Here is a 20,872-nt window from a genome sequence, read left to right as displayed (position 1 = left end):
TCACAAGATACACCTGCGAGATGGCAGATATTGTTGCAGGCATCTTTGGAAAATACAACCTGGTACATGAGTTTGTTAGGAGTCCCCAGCCTTTGGGAGAAAGTAGAGTATAAAAGAATAATAGCTGTCATTTCCCAAGCACTTGTACCTACCACACTCTGTGATCAGCCCGTTGTGTACATCACGCTTCCAGCAACCTCTGCGGTGAGTGCTGTTATCCCCACTCTGCAGGTGGGAAGACTGAGGCTCAGAAAGCCCTAAGTCATACAGTTGGCGTCTGTACCCAAGTCTGTCTGCCTCCAAAGCCATAGCTCTTAACACTCTGCTACATTGCCTGTCCCTCCCTGCCCCTCAGTAATTTTTACCCCAGGCAAGCGTGATAAGGGTGGTGAGAAGCTTAGACTGGCAGCTGGGGGTTCAGCGCTGGGAAGGCTTCTTGGCAGATGCGACGCTTCAGCAAGGTCTTGAAAGATGAGTTAGATTTGGACACCTGAGGAAGGGGGTGGCATTCCTGGTGGAATAGCAATGAGATGGAGGGGACTTCAAGTCACCCAGGGAGTGCTGCTATGACTTGGAATACTGGCCTTTGACCTCTCCCCGATACACACACCCCAACACACTGTAAACCATACTCCCCCCAAGGCAGGCTAGGTCAGGGGTAGGATGGTTGGACTTAGTCCCTAGAAAAAGTGCAAACGTGGTCACTGCCCCACTCTACCCTATTCCCATCAGCTTCCTTCTTCTGAGGCCAGGAACCGAGTAGAGACTCCCACACACCTCCACGGCCACATGCAGACTTGGTTTTCCCTTTGGAAATGGGATGAGTCTGAGCTGCCTCCAGTGTGAATGCAAATTGGGCCTCAGAACAGTTATGATCCCCTCTCCTCCCTGCAGGCTGGCCGGCTCACATTGGGGCATCGCAAACAGGAAGTTTAATTATCTCTTCAACAGGAATCTGGCATATTACAGGAGCAGTTTCCACCCCTTCCAGGCCTCTCTCTTTACAAGTCTTCTGCTGTGTACCCCTCCTCTCCCACCCACACTATGGGCCCCTCCTCAGTCACTCTTTCTGTTTCTCTCCTCTTTGTTTTCCTATCTGCATCTGTCTCTACCCCCACCATTCCACTCTCCCTGGTCTCTCTCCTCTTTCCCTGTCTCGGTCAGATCTCTCCCGTGTCTGTCTCTGTTTCCCTCCTTCCCCTCGCCCTCTCTTCCTCACTTTCTCCGGACTGACGGCAGCCCCTCTCTTCCCGGACAGACCATCTAATTGAAATGGGGCACTCCAGAGAATGTTAATAGGAAAGGCAGCATTAATTAGTCAGCTTCAGCATAATTAGCTTCCTCCTCTCATTGCCTGGCATCTAACTGAATAATGAGTCTCTCTCCATCCAGAGGGCAGGCAGGACAAGGGGGACAGGCCATGCCTGGGATGCCGGAAGGCCTCCTGCCTTCGGGCCACCCCACTGGAGTCCTCGGGCTGCCAAGCTCTGCCCTCTCCTGCCAGGCCCTCCTGCTGCTGTGCTCAAGTCTCAGGGAGGCAGATGCCTGGCCCCTGCCTGTGCCCAAAGGTTTGATGTTGCTGGAGCTGCATATTAAGTGTCTGAGCCTCACAAACAGTGGCTGCAGCTGCAGCATCCCAGAGAGGGGGTGGGGAGCTATTGAGGTTCTCCAGAAGAGCTATGACAGGCATCTAGCCCTGGCACAGCACCACGGGCAATGGCTGAGCATGTTACAGTCCCCAGAGGGGAGCAAAGAAACCTGCTTATGTGACAGATAATAACCAATGTACTACACAGACTGCGGAGTACTTGCACCTTTGACCCCACAGTCGTGTAAGGCACAAATGGCCACTTCCATTTTATAGATGAGGACTCTGAAGTTCAGAGAGGCTCACTGCCTTGCCAATGTTCGCACTGCCAAGACCCAAACCAGGGTCTTTCTGATGCTAAAGTTCATGTTCTTTCCCTTGTACCCTGATACTTCCTGAAGATACTTTACAGCTGGTTCATTAAGTTAGAGTCGTTGCAGTGGGATCACATCTTACATTCTCCTTGAGTTCTAAAATAAAAGAATACAGCAATAATTAGGAAATATGTGTAGTCAAAATTCTCCTTGAATATCCCTTACACCAGAAGAGACATCTTTTCTGTTTGCAATTGTGCTGTGATTCTCCTTTTTCTGTGGCCTTGAGAGCCAAGATCTAGTTGGGAGAGGTGACGGGCAAATAACAGGATTTTCCTTTCTGTTCTGTGCACATGTGGGTGAATTCCGTTGAGTTAAATGCCTGCGTGATGCAGTTCCACGACAGCATTAGCAGGTGGTTATGAGTGGGCAGGATTCGTACCCAGTGCTGGGCGAATTGCTCCACAGGGCACCATCCTCTCCTCCCCTGCAGGCTATGGACACAGAGGATGACCCCTTGCTGCAGGATGTGTGGCTAGAGGAAGAGCAGGAGGAGGAGGAAGGAGCCGGTGAGGCCTTTAGGGGGGCCCAGAAGCCAGGGCCTGGACCCAGGGCCGCGGGGCAGTGCTGCTGGCGGCCCTGGACCTCGCCTTCCCGGCCCCCAAGCTCGGGCTTCTGGAGTACGCTGGGCTGGGCCTTCACCAATCCGTGCTGTGCGGGGCTGGTGCTCTTCCTGGGCTGCAGCATCCCCGTGGCCTTGTCGGCCTTCATGTTCCTCTACTACCCGCCCCTGGACATCGACATCTCTTACAATGCCTTTGAGATCCGCAACCACGAGGCCTCGCAGCGTTTCGATGCCCTCGCCCTGGCGCTCAAGTCCCAGTTTGGATCCTGGGGGCGCAACCGGCGCGACTTGGCCGACTTCACCTCCGAAACGCTCCAGCGCCTCATCTCAGAGCAGCTGCAGCAGCTGCACCTCGGCAACCGCTCGCGGCAGGCCTCCCGGGCCCCGCGCACCGTCCCTGCGGTCCCACCCAGCGCCCCAGGCCTGTCCAGGGCCACCTCCACTGCCCAAAAGCCAGCACCCAATCGGAGTGGGCGCTTTCGGCGTGAGACCCCGCCCCTGGCGGACCTGGCAGCCAACCAGAGTGAAGACCCGGGGAACCCGGGGCTGAACATGAATGGGCGGCGCCAGACCAGCGTCCCGCCCCCCGGGGCCACAGCGGCCAATCAGAGCCGTTCCCGCCGTGGCGCCTCACGCTGGGACTACTCACGGGCGTACGTGAGCGCCAACACGCAGACGCACGCGCACTGGCGCATCGAGCTCATCTTCCTGGCGCGCGGTGACGCAGAGCGCAACATTTTCACCAGTGAGCGGCTGGTCACGATCCATGAGATTGAGCGCAAGGTCATGGACCACCCGGGCTTCCGCGAGTTCTGCTGGAAGCCCCACGAGGTGCTCAAGGACCTGCCGCTCGGCTCCTACTCCTACTGCTCCCCGCCCAGCTCGCTCATGACCTACTTCTTCCCCACGGAGCGGGGCGGCAAGATCTACTACGACGGCATGGGCCAGGACCTGGCCGACATCCGCGGTGAGCAGGGCATGGGCGGCTGGGGGCCTGGGCCAGGATGGGGACAGCGCAGGGGCCCTGACTTAGCCCAGTGCTTTAGGGGAGACTTGGGCCAGCCGGAGTGGGTCCAGAGCAGAGTGCCGGGCATGGCCCGAGGGCGAGGTGAGAAGGGCTGGACGTGGGTGTGAGGCGAGTGTGAGCAAAGAGGGAAGTTTGGGCACAGATCCAGATACAGGATGCTTGGCCTACAGCTATGGCCAGAGTTAGAGAAAGCATGGGGTGAGTCTTGGGCATGAGGTTGGTTAGAGGGAGGCCAGGGTGTGGTTATGGAGAACCAGGATTTGGTCAGAGAAAGACAGGGCAGAGACTGGGGTTGAAGAAAGACTGGGGTAGGCTTTGTTTTAGATAAATTAGGGGTGGGAATTGGGGAAGGGTGGGGCAGGGCCAGAGAATGGTGTGGGGACTGGGGTGGAGTTCACCTGTGCTTTTTAAGGGAGGATATAGGCAGGGCAGGACTGACATGACCTTGAGGGAGGGCTGGTAGGAACTGACCTCTTTGGGCCCCCACCCCTGCCCCTGCAGGCTCCCTAGAGCTGGCCATGACTCACCCCGAGTTCTACTGGTATGTAGATGAAGGCCTCTCTGCAGACAATCTGAAGAGCTCCCTCCTGCGCAGCGAGATCCTGTTTGGAGCACCCCTGCCCAACTACTACTCAGTGGATGACCGCTGGGAGGAGCAACGGGCCAAGTTTCAGAGCTTCGTGGTCACCTATGTGGCCATGTTGGCCAAGCAGTCTACTAGGTAGGAACTCTGGCTGTACCCCAGCGTGTGGCAGCCCTTAGGTGTATCATGAAAGGCTGTCTTAGGGTAGGGAATTGGGTTCCAGGTGCCTCTTAACTCCTAAACATCATATCCCCTTTTCCACAACCTTTTCCCTAGGAAGTCTTCCCAAATCAGAGGTAGAGCCAGGTACATCCTTGCTGTCACTCTGACAGTGAAAGGACCCTTTTCTTGACCAATGCTAATAGTGCACATGACAGCTTTGGGCCAGGTAGGAAATCCCAGAACTCTTGCCTTGGAGATCTTGGGTATTGATTTTCTCCTGAGATGGTGCTAAAGGTCTTTCTGGAAGGAGTGTTGGCCAACAAGTAAGGAATTCCTCTCTGTATCAGTCAGGGTTCTCCAGAGAGACAGAACCAATAGGATATATATAGAAGGATGTATGAGAGAGGATCTATTAGGGGACTTGGCTCATGTGATTATGGAGGCTGAGAAGTCCTACAACAGGCCGTCTGCAAGCTGGAGATCCTAGGATGCTGGTGGTGCGGCTCAGGCCAAGTTCTAAAGCCTCAAAACCAGGGAAGCCGATTGTGTAATTCTCAGTCTGAGGCTGAAGGCGTGATAGCCTGGGTGGCTTCTGGTGTAAGTCCTGGAGGCCAAACGCCAGAGAGTTTGGAGTTCTGATGTCCAAGTGCAGGAGAAGACGAATGTTCCAGCTCCAGGAGAGAGAGAGGAAATTTCTTTTTCTCTGCCTTTTTTATTATATCCAGGCTCCCAGCCAATTGGATGGTGCCCACACACATTGAGGTGGATCTTCCCCACTCGGTCCAGGGACCCATACACCAGTCTCCTCTGGAAGCAGCCTCAGAGGCTCACCCAGCAGTAACGCTTCACCAGTTCTCTAGATATCCCTTAATCCAGTCACATTAGCACCTAAAATTAACATCACATTCTCTGCTTCTACCCAGGGAGGTAGTGAGCAAGTCACTTCACTTCTGTGGGCATCAGTGTCCCTACTTATAAAATGGGACAGTGATTCCTGCTACCTTCTGGAGTCATTAGGAAGAAATGAGCTATCAGATGTGAAGGTGCTTTGGGAGTGGAAGGTGCTTCGGGATGGTACACCCAGGAATACAGCTGGTCCCTCACCTCCAGGATGGGGCAGCAGCCCTTCTGGGCAATAAGTGCAATGCCTTCCCAGTGTCCTGCCCTAGCAGGACAGTCTAAGGCACAGGTGGAATCATTCTGCCTGAAATACCCCTGTTCCTTCCATTGCTCATCCATTACATTGAGTGACTACTGCAACAATCACAGCAAACTTTTACTGAGCACTTACTCTGTGCCACACCCTGTTCTAAGTCTTTTATACACACCATCTCATTTAATCCTCACACCAACCCAGTGAGACGGGTGCTGTTATGATTATCTCCATTTTACAGCTGAGGAAACTGAGGTTCAGCACAATTAAGTAAGTTGTCTAGAATTTTAAAACCCATTAGCAGTGGAATGGGATTCAAATCCAAGCTTTCTAATCCAGAACTCTCACCCTTTGTGGGTTTTTTGCTTTTTTTCCCTTTCTTTTTGATACAAGGTCTTGCTTTGTTGCCTGGGCTTGAGCACAATGGCATCATTGTAGCTCACTGCAACCTCAACCTCCTAGGCTCCAGTGATTCTCCTGCCTCAGCCTCCTGAGTAGCTGGGACTACAGGCACACACTACCATGCCCAGCTAATTTTTCTACTTTTTGTAGAGACAGGGTCTTAACTCTTGCTCAGGCTGGTCTCAAACGCCTGGCCTCAAGCAATCCTCCTGCCTCGGCCTCCCAGAGTTCTGTGATTAATAGGCGTGAGCCACCTCGCCCAGCCACCCTTTGTGTTTTATGCCAGTTGCTGTGCCCTGCTTCTTTGCCAGGCGAACCCCTGTTCATCTATTAGGATCCCATTTGGGCAACTTTTCCCCAAGGTTGGATTTAATGCCCACCCTACCTGCTATGGTTTGGATGTGGTTTGTACCCACCAAAATTCACATTGAAGTTTGATTGCCAGCGCAGCAGTGTTGGGAGTTGGGGCCTAGGGGGAGGTGTTTGGGTCTTGGGGGTAGATCCCTCATGAATAGATTAATACTGTCTTTTGGGAGTGGGTTCTCGCTCTCGCAGGAGTGGATTAGTTCCCGAGAGAGGGGGTTGTTATAAAGTGAGGTTCCTTCTCCCTTGTGGTCCTGTTTCATACATCCTGCTCTGTCTTCTACCTTCCTCCATGTTATGACACAGCACGAAAGCCCTTGACAGAGGCCAGCCCCATGCCATTGAACTTCCTAGCCTCCAGAACCATAAGCTAAATAAATCTCTTTTGTTTATAATTTTCCCTGCCTGACATCTTCTGTTATAGCAATACAAAACAGACACTCCCTGTTTCCACAGTTCCCTCCCTTCTCCCTGCAGGGAGATACACACACACACACACACACACACACACACACACACACACACACTCACTTGGATATATTTGGGGTCAGGTCCCCCAGTTACTCCACTTATTGTGAGTTTCAGCAAGCTATTTCACCTCTCTGAGCTACAATTTCATCACTTGTCACTCAGTATTTTGGTTGTAACTCAAAAGTGCAGACCTCCAGTTAACAACATCAGCATCACTCGAGGACTTGTTAGAAATGCAAAATCGCAAGCTCTTTCCCAGACCTGCGGTACTTCCAGGTGATTTGTTTGCACATTAAAATTTGAGAGAGGTCTGGTTTAGTTTTCTGTCTCAATAGAATGTGAGTTGGTTGAGGGCTTGGATTGTTCCTGGTTCATTTCTGTAGGCCTAGCCCCTAGCACAGTGCTAAGCACCCTTCAGTAAGAGTTTATTTGAGCAAGGAAAGAATAAATGAATGGAGTAGCCTCAAGGAAAGGTACTTGGCTGGGTAGGGAAGCTGACTGTAGAGGAATCTTTAGGGTGTTAGATACAATGACTATTTCTGCCCACACATTCAGCTGCTGAGGTGAAACCCCTGCCCTTAGGAAAAAACGCTGCTCTTTCCCCTTTCTTCCCCCTAGAGCTTCATAGCAGCAGTGACAACCAGGGCCCCGTAGACTTGACTCTAGTGCCTTCTTTTGGCTTAACAAAAATTTTTAAATTATTCTGTTTTTGGTTACTCAAGAGATGACAACATGCACCTTGACTTATTACAGAATAATACAAATGATCACTTTTACTACTTCCCTGATAATACTGGAACCCTAAAACACATTCACTGCCTTTGTTGTCCTGCAGCTTTCTGCATTTTTGTTGCATGCATTTTAATCCTATATACATTTTAAACCCCATAAGAAATTACATTATTGCTTTACAGAGTTTGTATTCATTTATATTTATTCACATATTTACCTTTTCTGTTGCTCTTTATTACTTTCTACAGTTTTATGTGTCCCTCTGGGATCATTGTCTTTGTGTCTGAAGAACTCTCTTTAGTACTTCTTTTAGTGCAGGTTTACTGGTGATAAGTTCTCTGTTTTGTTTATCTAGAAAACATCTTTATTTTACTTTCATTTTTGAAGTATATTTTTGCTGTATAGGATTATAAATTGGCAACTTTCTTTTAATATTGTACTCAAAAGATGCCACCCCATTGTCTTCTGACTTCCATCGTTTCTGTAGAAAAGTTAGCTGTAAATCTTTTTTGTTGCTCCTTTAAAATATTGTCTTTTTATCTTATTTTAAGATTTCTCTTTGTCTTTGGTTTCAGCAGTCTTACTGTGAGGTATGTTGGTGTATTTTTATCATATTTGTTCTATTTGGGGTCTCAGAACTCCTTGAAGCTGTAGGTTGATGACTGTTCTCAGTTTTAGGAACTTGGCTATTATATCTTCAAATATGGCTTCTACCTTGTTCTCTGTCCCCTTTCCTTTTATAGCTCTAATTACACAAATGTTAGATCTTTTCACTGAGTCTCATGTGTCTTTACTACTTCACTACTTTTTTTATAGGTTTTATCTGTTTTTTTTCTAGGCTTTGGTTTAGATATTCCAGTTTGCTGATCTTTTATTGTGCCTAATCTACCATTTAATGTCTACTGAGGTTTTTTGTTTGTTTGTTTGTTTTTGAGATAGGGTCTTGCCCTCTCTCCTGGGCTAGAGTGCAGTGGCATCATCATAGCTCACTGCAATCTCAAACTCCTGGGCTCAAGTGATCCTCTTGCCTCAGCCTCCCAAGTAGCTGAGAATACAGGTGCACACCACCATGCTTGGCTAATTTTTCTATTTTTTGTAGAGATGAGATCTTGCTCTTGCTCAGGCTGGTCTCAAACTCCTGGCTTCAAGCAGTCCTCCCACTGTGGCCTCCCATAGTGCTAGGATTACAAGCATGAGCCACCTTGCCTGGCCAAGTTTTAATGTTAAATGTTCTATTTTTCTGTTGAGAATTCCATTTGACCCTTTGTTATATATCTAAATTACTAGTAAAGTTCTTCATCATTTTATTTATTTTGTCCACATTCTCCTCTCTGTTCTTAGACATATTAATTATAGTTATTTTCCAGTTCATATTAGCTAACTTTTAATGTATGGATCTTTCACTTGGTTTTGGGTCATGTGGTCCTGCCTATGGGTATGCCTGGTAATTTTTATTAAGTGATGAACATTGTGTATAAAAAACACAGAGGCTCAGATAATGTTATTTTCTCCAGAGAAAGTTTATTCTTCTTTCTTTCCAGGAGGCAGATAGAGTTGTGGCTGAACACCTTTCTTTCCAGGAGGCAGATAGAGTTGTGGCTGAACACCTTAAACAGGCAGTGCCTGCATTGAGTCGAGGATGGTTTCCGGCCCTAAAAGTCTCAGTCTTCCTCTAGTTTGGCTTAGGTTCTCTGGAATTTTCAGCTAAGAGCCTGGTGTATTCTGCAGAGTCCCTTCCTCTGACAAGTTCCAGTCTCTAATCTTGATCTCCCAAAGCTTCTAAAAAAAACCCCTTCATTCTGCTTTTTCAGAGGCTTTTTATGCTTAGCTTTTTCAGTCTTGTGCCCCACACAGCCCTAGTTGTCAGCAGAAGTGCTGAGGGGAAACCTAACCATGTGCTCTGCTGGTCTGCAAGTCTCCGCCCAGGGCTCTGCCAGCTTATCTGACTCCCAGCCAAGATCTTCAGCCTCCTGCCCATGTTCGCAATCAGCAAGCGCCTCCAGGATAAAAACAGCTCTGGAAGGGCAGCTTACCTTTGCTAAGTTCTCCCCTTTCTCAAGTCTTAGCCAGCTGGTTCTCATTACTTCAGCAATTCTGCTGTCATCACAGATGATTTCCGAATTTTACTTGACTTTTTAGCAGTTCTAGGCAAGAATTCTGGTCTTCCATGTGCTGTTCCTTTCTACTTGAGAATAAAAGTTTGGGCCCATGTCTTTTTATAACCAACAGCAAGAACGGGACCTAGAAGATACTCTATAAATGGCATACAAATTAATGTGTGAGTGAATAAACAATTGATTTAACTTGCAGTTTTATATGCTAATGAATGTACAGTTGAACTGTTTAATTCAACAAAGTGCATAATCCAGAGATCTTTTTGACTTGCTTTTAAATGTCCTGTTTATATTTTTTTACAGCTTTTTTGAGGTATAATTGACATATAACCAACTGCACATACTTAAACTTTATAATTTGATTAGTTTTGATATGTGTATATACCACGAAATCCTCATCAGAGTGAGGAGTCATCACCCCCAATATGTTTCCTCATGTCCCCTTAACAATTGGTCCATCCCATCCTGACAACCCACTGCAACCCTGGGCAACCCCGTTCTCTTTTCTGTCATTATGTGTTGGTTTTCATTTTCTAGAATTTTGTATACAAGGCATCATATAGTATGTACTCTTTTGATTGGCTGCTTTCATTCCATCTAATTATTTAAAGTTGTATCCATGTTGTCGTATGTATCAATAATTTATTCTTTTTACATTCTGAGTAGTATTCCATTGTTTGGAGCTGTCATATTTTGTTTATCCATGTACCTGTTGGTGGATATTTGGATTGTTCCAGATTTGGCAATTACAGATAAAGGTGCTATGAACATTCAGGTACAAGCCTTTGTGTGGACATACACTTTCATTGTTTTAGATTAATACCTAGGTGTGAAATGACTAGATCAGAGTGTAAGTTTAACCTTTTAAGAAATTGCCAAACTATTTTCCAAATAGTGGTACCATTTTACTTTCCCACCAGCAGTGTATGAGAATTCCAGACTTCCCTGTCCTCTATACTGCTTGATAGGGTCAGTTTAAAAATTTTTAGCCATTCTAATAGGCGTGTGGTGGTATCTCACTGTGGTTTTAATTTGCATCTCCCTAATTATTAGTGATGTTGAACATCTTTTCACATGCTTATTTGACATCTGTTTATCTTCTTTGGTGAACTATCTGTTTAGATCTTTTGCCCATTTTAAATTGCGTTTTACACATAGTACTGTGATGTTCTATTTCAAGTTAGTATTTGTGTATGGTACAAGATATGGATCGAGATTTATTATTTTCACATGGATGTCCAATTGTTCTGGCACCATTTGTTGAAAAGACTCTTCTGTCTCCACTGAGTTGCATTTGCACCTTGGACAAAAGTACAAAGGACCCTGCCTTTGCACCATATCTGTGTGGGTCTGTTTCTGCACTCTTTATTCTGTTTCATCAGTCTGTTTTCCCCGGTGCACACTAGAATCATACGGTCTTGATTACTGCAGCTTTATACCAAGTCTTGAAATCAGATAGTGTTAATCTCCCAACTTTGTTTTTCAAAGCTGTTTTAGTTATTCTAGGTCCTTTGTGTTTCCATAAGAATTTTAGAATCAGCTCATCTGTTTCTATTATTACAAAAAATGTCTGCTGGGATCTTGATTGTGATTGTGTTGGATCCATAGATCAGTCTGAGGAGAACTGACATCTTGAGTCTTCTGACCTATGAGCACAATATATCTGACATTTTTTGTAATATTTATCCCTCAGTATTTCATATTTTTATGGTATTTTTAAAATTTCAATTTCCAATTATTAGTCGCCAGTATGTAGGAATATAAATAATTTTGTGTCTTGTAATCTTCCTAAATCCACCTGTTATTAGTTCTAGTAGATTTTTTGTCTTTGTGTTTTATAGATTCCTTTGTGATTTTCTACATAAATGTCTTGTCTTCTGCTAATAATGACAGCATTACTTTATCATTTCCAATGTAAATGCCTTTTGTTTCTTTTTCTTGCCTAATTGCACTGGCTGAACCTCAGTACAATGTTGAGTAGATGTGATGAGAGCAGGCATTCCCTGTCTTATTCCTAATCAAAGAATATAGGTTTTTTGTAGATGTTCTTTATCAGGTTAAGGAAGTTCTCTTCTGTTCCTTACTTGCTAGTAGGTTTTTTCTCTTTTTAATCAGCAATGAATATTAGGTTTTTTGTTAAATGTTTTTCTTCATCTAGTGGGATGATCATATAGTTTTTTGTCTTTCAGTTTAATATGGTGCATTACATTGATTGAATTGTCATGGAATATTATCCTTTTCATATAGTGTTAGATTTTATTTGTATTTTGTGTTACTGGGCACAATATGTTCCTGATAGACATTGGATTGCAGTTTTCTTATATCTTTGGCTGATTTTGGTATCAGGGTAGTTCTGGCCTCATAGGATGAGTTAGGAAGTATTCTCTTTTCTTTAGTTTTCTGGAGAGTTTATATGGAACTGGTATTATTTCTTTTTTAAATGCTTGGTAGAATTTTCCAATGAAACTATCTGGGCTTGGAGTTTTCTTTATGGGAAGGTTTTTAACTACAAATTCAATTTTTAAAATATACATAGGGCTGTCAAGGTTATCAATTTATCTTACGTGATCTTTGGTGGTTTGAGTCTTTAATGGAATTTGTCCATTTCATTTAGTTGTCAAATTTGTTGGTGTAAAGTGATTTATAATATTCCCTTATTATCTTTTTAATATTTGTAGAAACTGTAGTGATGTCACCTCTTTCATGTGTGTCCTCTTTCTTTTTTTTCGTAATTACTCTGGCTAGAATCTCATCAATTTTATTGATCTCAAAAAACTAGCTTTTGGTTTCATTGATTTTTCTCTATTTTTCTGTTTTCTGTTTTATTGAATTGTGCTCTGATCTCTATTTTCTTTCTTCTGTTTACTCTACGTTTAATTTTCTCTTGTTCTTTTTTCTTAAAGTAGAAGCTGAGGCCATTGATTTAAAATCTTTCTTCTTTCCTAATAGAGGTGTTTAGTGCTGTAAAATTCCCCTTAAGTACTGCTGTTTTAGCGCAGTTCATAATTTTTGATATGTTGTGTTTCCATGTTCATTCAGTTCAAAATAGTTTCTATTTAATTCCTTTTGATCTCTTCTTTGACTCATGTAATTGAAAAGCATGTTATTTGGGAGTTTTTCAGTTATTTTGTTGCTGCTGATTTTTAACTTAATTCCATTATGGTTAGAGAATATACTCTGTTTGACTTAAGGTCTTTTACATTTATTGAGTCCTGTTTTATGGTCCAGTATATGGTCTGTCTTGCTGAATGTTCCCTACACACTTGAAAAAAAAATGTGTATTCTGCTCTTGTTGGATGAAATGTTCTGTAAGTGTTAATTAGATCAAGTTCATTGATTGTCTGTTGTTCCTGGTCTTCTATATCCTTACTAATTTTCTGTTTACTTGTTCTAGCAGTTATTGAGAGGGATGTTGAAATGTCCATCTATAGCTGTGGATTTGTCTAATTCTTTTTTCAGTTCTATCAGTTTTTGCTTTGTGTATTTTAAATTTCTGTTATTAGGTACAAAAACATTTAGGATTGTTGTATTCTCTTGATGGATTGATCCTTTTATCATTTGGAAATTATCTTCTTCATCCCTGGTTATATTATTTGCTCTGAAATGTACTTCATTTGTTATTAACGTAACCAGCCCAGCTTTCTTTTGATTCTGTTATTATTTTTTCTGTTATCATGATGTTTGTATGGTATATCTTTTTATATCCCTTTGATTTTAAACTATTTGTGTCTTTATATTTAAAATGGGTTTCTTTTCGGCAGCTGGGTCTTGATTTTTTTAAATCTGACAGTCTCTGCCTTTTAATTGGGGTGTTTAAGTCTTTACATTCAATGCAATTATTGATATGGTTAGACTTAAGTCCATTTTATTCTATTTGTCCCATGTGTTCTTTGTTTCCCTTTACCTCTCTTTTGCCTTCTTTTGAACTGAGTGTTTTTTATGGTTCCATTTATTCTCCTTTGTTAGATTTTTAGCTCTAACTCTTTGTTTTAGTGGTTGCTTTAGGGTTTATAGTATCTATCCGTCTTTAAATTATCACAGTGTACCTTTGAATGATGTTGTATCATTTCATGGATAGCATAAGAGCCTTACAATAGTATACTACCCTTTCTTCCCTCCTGGCCATTATGCTATTGTTAATACATTTTATTTTTACGTATGTTATAAACCCCATGCTACATTGTTATTATTGTTTAAAGAGTCAAGTATCCGTTAAAGAAATCTAAATAAATTATAAGAAAATTTTATATATTTATTTTTGTAATTACCATTTCAAATGCTTTTTGTTCCTTTCTGTAAATCTGTATTTCTATCTGTTATCATTTTCCTTCTGCCCAAAGAACTTGCTTTAACATCTCTTGTAGTGCAGGTATACTGGAGATGAATTATTTCAATTTTTGTATATCTGAAAAAGTCTTTCATTTTGCCTTTGTTTTTGGAACATATTTTTGCTGCACATAGAATTCTGGGTTGACTTTTCCCCCAGTATCTAAGGGATGTGACTGTGCTGTCTTGTCATCCGCATGGCTTCCATTGGGAAGTCTGCTGTCGTGTTGTCCTTGTTCCTCTGCCTGTCATGTGGCTTTTAACTCAGGCTGCTTTCAAGACTCTCTTTTGGTCACTGTTTTTGAGCAATTTGATTATGATGTGCATTGTTATAGTTTTGTTTCATGTTTTTTGTGCTTGGGGTTCATTTCTCGATCTTCTGGGGTCAGTGGGTTTATAGTTTTCATCAAGTTTGGAAATTCTCAGCCTCCTTTGGAGTCCAGTAGCCCGTGTTTTAGGCTTCGCTGAGCACTGGAAATTCTCAAGGCAGCAAGTCAGGGTAACCGCAGGGCTCGTTTCTTGTCTCATCCCCCTGGGATCTTCATCCTCGGTTGTTTGATGTCCAGAGTCTTGTTTCACCCATTTTCCCACATTTTTGCTGGTTCCAGTACGAAGGTGAATCTAGTTTCCATCTTGTTACTCAAGCTTGGCCAGAAGCAGATTTGCTCCCATTTGTATTTTAAAACACAGTTTGGCCAGTCTCGTTATGTTTCCTTATTAAAAATAACTTGTGTTAAGCACACACTGAGTGGCAGTGTAAAACTGAATGTCCACAAGCAGTTTGAATTTAGAATTTTGCTGCAGACAATTGAGAATTGGAAAATGACAGAGAATCTGAATATAACATTATTATCTGTATGTTCTCAACGTTGGCCACACATTTGAATCACCCGGGAGATTTAAAGAACACTGATGGTTCAGCCCCACCCCAGAGGTTCTGCTTTAATTTGTCCAGAGCCGGGCCTGGACGTCAGGACTTTTGGAAGCCCCAGCTGGTTTGCTGTCCAGCTGGGTCGAAGAGCCCCTGGTGAAGTGGCTGCTCCTGGTCCTGCCCAGTGCTCACGGCCGTCTCCACCCCTCCCCGCCCTCCGTGTGCTCCCGCCCCCAGCAAGGTCCAGGTTCTCTACGGGGGCACAGACCTGTTCGACTACGAGGTGCGCAGGACCTTCAACAACGACATGCTCCTGGCCTTCGTCAGCAGCAGCTGCATCGCTGCCCTGGTCTACGTCCTCACCTCCTGCTCAGGTAGGTCTCCGCAGATGGTCTGGCTCAGAGACAGCCCCCTTCAGCCCTCCCGGTTGGCTCCTGTCCGCCCACAGCCCACCCTCTCAAGAATGCCAGGATACTTGAGAATCCCGCACGTCCGAGCTGGGGACCCGGGCAGTGCTCAGAAATCATCTTCCAACCCCAGGCAGGCAGACGAGGTCCGGAGCCAGGCTGGGCCATAGCAGCCTGAGGTCGGGGCCCACCGCCAGGACCTCACACAGTTTGACCCTTTGCCCTTCGACCGCCTTGCTAAAGCCCATCTTGGCAGCTTTGGGATGGGAAGCTGGGGTACCAGACTCTGCTTCCGGGGTTATTCTGTAGCCTGATTTGTGGTCCCAAGGCAGCTGCCCTCTGCCCCCCAGCTCCCTTTCCCACCTCCACTGCCCATGTACACTAGCTGCCTCTTACTGCTGCCTGTATACACTAGGCATACTTTATTGCCCAAGTGAACAAAAGCCTGGTAATACAGTCAAAAATGGAAAAGACATTCCTTCATCCATGCAACAAATATTTATTGGGCACCAACTACGTGTCAGATACTGTAAGGTGTCAGGGATCCAGACACAGTTCCTACCCCCATGGGTGACAGACAGAAGACATCTAGGTTCATAAGCCATTGACTTGAGGTAAGGTCTGCGAGGATGAGGTCTTGGGGGCACCCTGACTTACTCACTTGGGCCTCCTGCCCGGCCCCTTCTTTGGGTGTGGGAAGCTGTCCCTGTGCTGGGAGCACACAGGCTGGTGAGGGGCACCTGGGAGTGGGGGATGAGACAGGGGCACTAAGGGTTTTTGTGCTCCATGAGGGTCCTCCCCACCTATCCTTGTGCCTCTGGCCTGCCCAGTGTTCCTGTCCTTCTTTGGGATTGCCAGCATCGGTCTCAGCTGCCTGGTGGCGCTCTTCCTGTACCACGTGGTCTTCGGGGTCCAGTACTTGGGCATCCTCAATGGGGTGGCCGCCTTCGTGGTGGTGGGCATTGGTGAGTTGCCTCTGTTGCCATGGCAGTGGGCCTCCCACTTGGGAACTTTGCCCCTTCCCCCAAAGGGGCCTTCTCCCTGGACACAAAGCCTGGCGTCTATGGGGGCTATAGAGCCCCCTGTCTGGCTTAGGCTTTGGGGTTAGAATGTGAGTGGGGGGCGGATGCCTGGCGCAGGGTGGGAAGAGCAGGCGGGTGTGCTGGTAGGAAGTGAGGGAAGGAGCCCAAGAAGTGGAAGAAGGGGCCGAGTTCTGGGAGGGTTTGGGGCCAACGAGTGTGCAGGTGGGACCTGGGCTCTCACGGGTGGAGCTGGGCAGAGGGGTCTTCCCAGACCCAGAGTCCAGGCTGAGAAGCAGGGTGTCCTGGGCCTGACCTCTCAGGAGGCCGCTCAGAGTTGGTCCGGGCCCGGCTGGGGCCTGACCTCTCAGGAGGCAGCAGAGCGGTGCTGATGTTCTCCGGGCGGGACTGCCTCCCGCAGGCGTGGATGACGTCTTCGTGTTCATCAACACCTACCGCCAGGCCACCCACCTGGAAGACCCGCAGCTGCGCATGGTCCACACCATCCAAACAGCCGGCAAGGCCACCTTCTTCACCTCCCTGACCACGGCCGCCGCCTATGCAGCCAACGTCTTCTCCCAGGTGGGGGACCCACCCCTGCACCCCTGTCCTGGCCTCCCCATCCCCCCTGGACGTCCCTGGCCCCTGGGCTCTGCTCTTCCCACCCGCGCGCTGTGTGGCCGCCCTGTCTTTGCCTGCAGGTGCTTGCCATGTCTCTGGGGCCCATTTTCGTCACTAGTCACCCATTACCGAAACTTAGCAAGTGGGAAAATTATACTACTACAAACAACATTTATTACTGACTCTCATTAATAGTAATCCAGCCTCCGACCTGAGGGCGTTCGACAGCTTCCAACATGCTTTCACATTTCATCTTCATTGCCCACGACAAAGGACAGGTGCCATCCCTGTTTTCCCATACAGTGACTTCCTCAAGGTCACACAGCTGGTCAGGGCTGAGCCTGACCCAGTCTCCTGGCTCCTGCTCCAGAGCTGTTCCCCCTGCCCGTTTCATGCCGTGTTTCTGTCCCTCACACTGGCTTCTTCCCGCTGGTCCCAGGGGCCTTCGGGCCTCGGAGTGGGGCTCAGGAGAAGGCACTGGGTTTGGGCTGGGTCCTGAGTGCTGCAAGATAGTGACTGCCCAAGTCTTTGAGGGACTTTATGACCTGCATGGAGTAGCCCATCTAGAAACTACTAGATGCTTGGAGATTTTCTGGGTCCAGAGAACCAGTTCCAGAAAGCAGGCAGAGCTGGGTTTAGTTTCCACTGTGGGACCTTGAGCAGGTTGTGTAACCTCTCTGAGCCTCACTTTCCTCATGTGGATTATTCGGGGCCTGGAAAGAAGATGATCGTGAAGATGTGTCTCAGAGAGTGTGGGCTTGTCTGCTTGCTGGCTACGGCTTCCTTCCAGCTGGCACATCTCTGTGCGCGTCCCCAAGCTCCCTGCTTCCCTCAGGTGGTGGCATTCTCCCCCTTCTCCCTCACTGCGACGTGGCCTGCTCCGACAGGCTGCGTCTCCCTGGTCCTCCATCCATTCTGGCAGTGACAGTTACCAAGCACCTCCTCTGTGCCAGGCACTGTTCCAGGCAGTGGGCTGCAGATAGACAGGAACCTCCACTGTCAAGGTGGGGACCCTTCTTCCATTGCTGTGTCCCCTGCAGCAGCCCCTGGCTCCTGGTGTCCCGGCAGCCTGAGCCTCCTCATCCTGCCACTGTCCAGGAGTGGTCTGGGGCCCTGAGCGTCTCCGGCTCCAGGACTGGCCAACCCCACCTCCCTCTCTGCCTCTCCGCCACCAGATCCCAGCCGTGCACGACTTTGGCCTGTTCATGTCCCTCATCGTGTCCTGCTGCTGGCTGGCCGTGCTGTTCACCATGCCCGCGGCCCTGGGCCTCTGGAGCCTGTACCTGGCGCCGCTGGAGAGCTCCTGCCAGGCCAGGTGAGCTGGGCGGCATCCTCCCCTCGCTGAACACCCACCGCAGGCCACTCGGCCCACCACCCTCTCTTCCGAAAGCCCTTGTGGCTCTTTAGTGGGCACCTTCCGTATGCCCAGTCCTGTGCTAGGCAGGGGCAAGGGAGGGAGAGATACCCCTGCCCACCTGTGTGACACCAGGACGTGGGCAAGCACTTCTGCACAGGGTCTTGTGACACCACCACCCCCCAGAACCCCTGGGAGCTGGGTCCTCTCATTGTGCCCGTTTTACAGATCAGAAAACAAGGACTCAGGGAGGTTGGACACTTTCTCAGTCACCCATTTAGTAGATAGCAGAGCTGGGATTTAAATGCACAACATCTGACTCCAGATCCAGGCTCTGAGCCGCCACGTTAAATGTCCTCAGGTTCTCGTCTTTAGATGGAGTGGGCCGTGTGCAGAGTTGAATGGGTCAGTTCAGAGCTGGGGCCGGAGGCCAAGAGGGAGGGGTCTCTGGGCCTGGTGGTCAGAGAAGATGGGGTGGTGGGATTGAACCAGGCCTGGGTAGCTGTCTGGGGTTGGGAGAGTTGGGGGATGATGGAGGGTCTCTGGGCTTGGGGCAGGGCACGCAAAGGCCTTGGTTGGTGGTTGTCAGGGGTCCGTGACAATGTGCACTTGATCATGTGAGCCCAGGAGGGGCTGGAGAGAGACGAGGGCCCGGCGAGGAGCTCAGACCTGAGCCTGAGATGGTCTCCTCAGCTCTGCACGCTCTCACTCTTCCTTCCAGGCTGCCGAGTGTGCACAGGGGCAGGCACTGCACGAGAGCACCCCGGCTGGGCGCTGCTGTCTGTACCCAGGACATTCAGATTTGACTATTTTTGTGACGGTTTCATGGCAGAAACAAAGTGTCTTGGGGAAAGGGCACCTTTTTCCAATCTCCACGGAGATGCTAAACGAACCCACCCCGCGTCTTCCGCAGTAGTTGGACGCGGGCTCTGGCCTCAGCCTCTCCACTTGGCAGACGTGGAACCCTGGGCGGGCTACTCACCCTCTCTGCGTCTCAGTTTCCTTTTCTTAAAACAGGAGGGAGCACCGTGCAGGAGCCCGAGAGGGTTAAGAGAGAGAATGACATGGGGCACACAGCACACATGAGTATTAGCTGTGTGTGTTCTTGTCCCCGGTCCCTGGGGTGAGCCTAACCTTGACCACATTCCCTCCAGCCGAGCCTCTGCCACGTCAGCCCCAGCCCCAGCCCAGCCCTACCCGCTACCTCCCGGCTCCCCCGAGGATTAGCTGGTGTCAGAGCACCTGGGCCACATGACAGCAAAGGAATGATTCCCTACTGTGGTCACCTGGGTGCACTGGCCACTGTGTGTTGTCATCTCTTCTTCCTGGGTACTGTCTGCTGTCACTGTTTGTCTCCCCAAAGGAAGTCTGGCACCCGAGGGCCCCAGGGTAGATGATACTAGAAAGAAACCAGGTGACTAGCCCTAGAAGTCTGGGGTGCATGTCCCGTGTGTAACGCCAGCAGCAGTGTGATACCTGGGTTCATCTGGTCGCCAGGGCCTTGCCCTGCCCCCTCTGGTTACCCACCACCCTCTGGGCTCACCCCTGTCCCCAACTGTCTCCACAGCTGCCACCAGAAGTGTGGCCGCAAGAGCTCCCTGCACTTCCCCGGGGACGTATTTGCTGCTTCGGAGCGGGTCGGGGGCAGCCCTGCCCAGGGCCCCATACCCTACCTGGACGATGACATCCCTTTGCTGGATGTCGAGGAGGAGCCAGGTGAGACCTGGGGCTGCTCTGCCAGTGGGGGACGTTGACAAGGTGGGCCTGAGGCAGGGGGCTGGAGAAGATGGCCTGTGGGCATTAGGCTTCCCTGGGGAGGGCACAGACTGGGGTAGGCTTTAACTTGGGCTTTGACAGGCCACTGCTGTGCCCTGGCAGTGTCGCTGGAGCTGGGAGACGTGTCCCTGATGTCTGTGTCCCCTGAGGGCCTGCAGCCAGCCCCCGACAGGGGCAGCCGAGGCCAGCTGATCACGCAGCTGCAGGAGCTGCTGCACCACTGGGCCCTGTGGTCAGCCGTCAAGAGCCGCTGGGTGATTGTCGGTAAGTGGGCTGTCCGCCCTTCTGGGGGCTCCTCCCCAGGGAGGGCGAACTCCCCAAAGAACACATGGCTGCTGGGAGCCCGCCCCTCCCACAGGTGCACTAGAGGTGCGGTCCCTGCCCTTTTTGGCACCAGGGACAGGTTTCATGAAAGACAATTTTTCCATGGCAGAGGTGGAGCTCAGCCGGTGATGTGAGTGATGGGGAGTGGCTGTAAATACAGATGAAGCTTCCCTAGCTCCTGGCCACTCACCTCCTGCTGTGCGTCCCCCTTCCTAAATTTCAGGGAAGACAATTTTTCCACAGATGGAGGGCCGGGGGTGGGAAGTAAGGGGCAAGGGAACTCTACAGCCTGGTCCCCAACAGGCAGTGGACTGGACAGGCAGAGGTCAGAGCCCCAGGTCTGTCACTCTCTGGGCCTCACCTTCCTGGATAGAATGAAGCTAGTCCTACAGTAGCTGCTGCTGACTGGTGCCAGTCATCACTCTGGGCAGCAGAGTGCGTAACGCCTGGACTCTGGAGTCAGCCACTTTGAATCCTGATTCTGCCACATACTTGCTGTGTGACTTTGGCTGTGTCAGTCCGTTTGACACTCAGTTTCCCATCCTGTAATACAGGATAAGGATAGTGTCTGATAAGGCAGTTGTAAGGAGTGCAATAGTGTATAAAAAGATCTTAGCCTGGCCGGGCGCAGTGGCTCACG

The 20,872-nt window shown here is 48.5% G+C and overlaps 1 protein-coding gene across 1 annotated transcript in view; it reads left to right on the top strand.

The window, feature by feature from the left end:
- Nucleotides 1–20,872, top strand: part of DISP3 (dispatched RND transporter family member 3) — a 52,077-nt gene that overhangs the window by 17,266 nt on the left and 13,939 nt on the right. The window contains exons 2-9 of the mRNA XM_045546140.1: nt 2,396–3,494; nt 4,056–4,275; nt 14,969–15,105; nt 15,969–16,103; nt 16,579–16,739; nt 17,954–18,093; nt 19,700–19,848; nt 20,011–20,172. Of these exons, the coding sequence (XP_045402096.1) occupies nt 2,399–3,494; nt 4,056–4,275; nt 14,969–15,105; nt 15,969–16,103; nt 16,579–16,739; nt 17,954–18,093; nt 19,700–19,848; nt 20,011–20,172 (2,200 nt within the window). The 5' untranslated portion in view covers nt 2,396–2,398. The remainder of the gene's footprint in view (nt 1–2,395; nt 3,495–4,055; nt 4,276–14,968; nt 15,106–15,968; nt 16,104–16,578; nt 16,740–17,953; nt 18,094–19,699; nt 19,849–20,010; nt 20,173–20,872) is intronic.

This window comes from Lemur catta, chromosome 3 (assembly GCF_020740605.2).
Source record: "Lemur catta isolate mLemCat1 chromosome 3, mLemCat1.pri, whole genome shotgun sequence".
In the NCBI taxonomy this organism is placed as follows: domain Eukaryota; kingdom Metazoa; phylum Chordata; class Mammalia; order Primates; family Lemuridae; genus Lemur; species Lemur catta.
The sequence above is the reverse complement of the archived record's forward strand: the minus strand, read 5'-3'. Positions and strand labels throughout refer to the sequence as shown.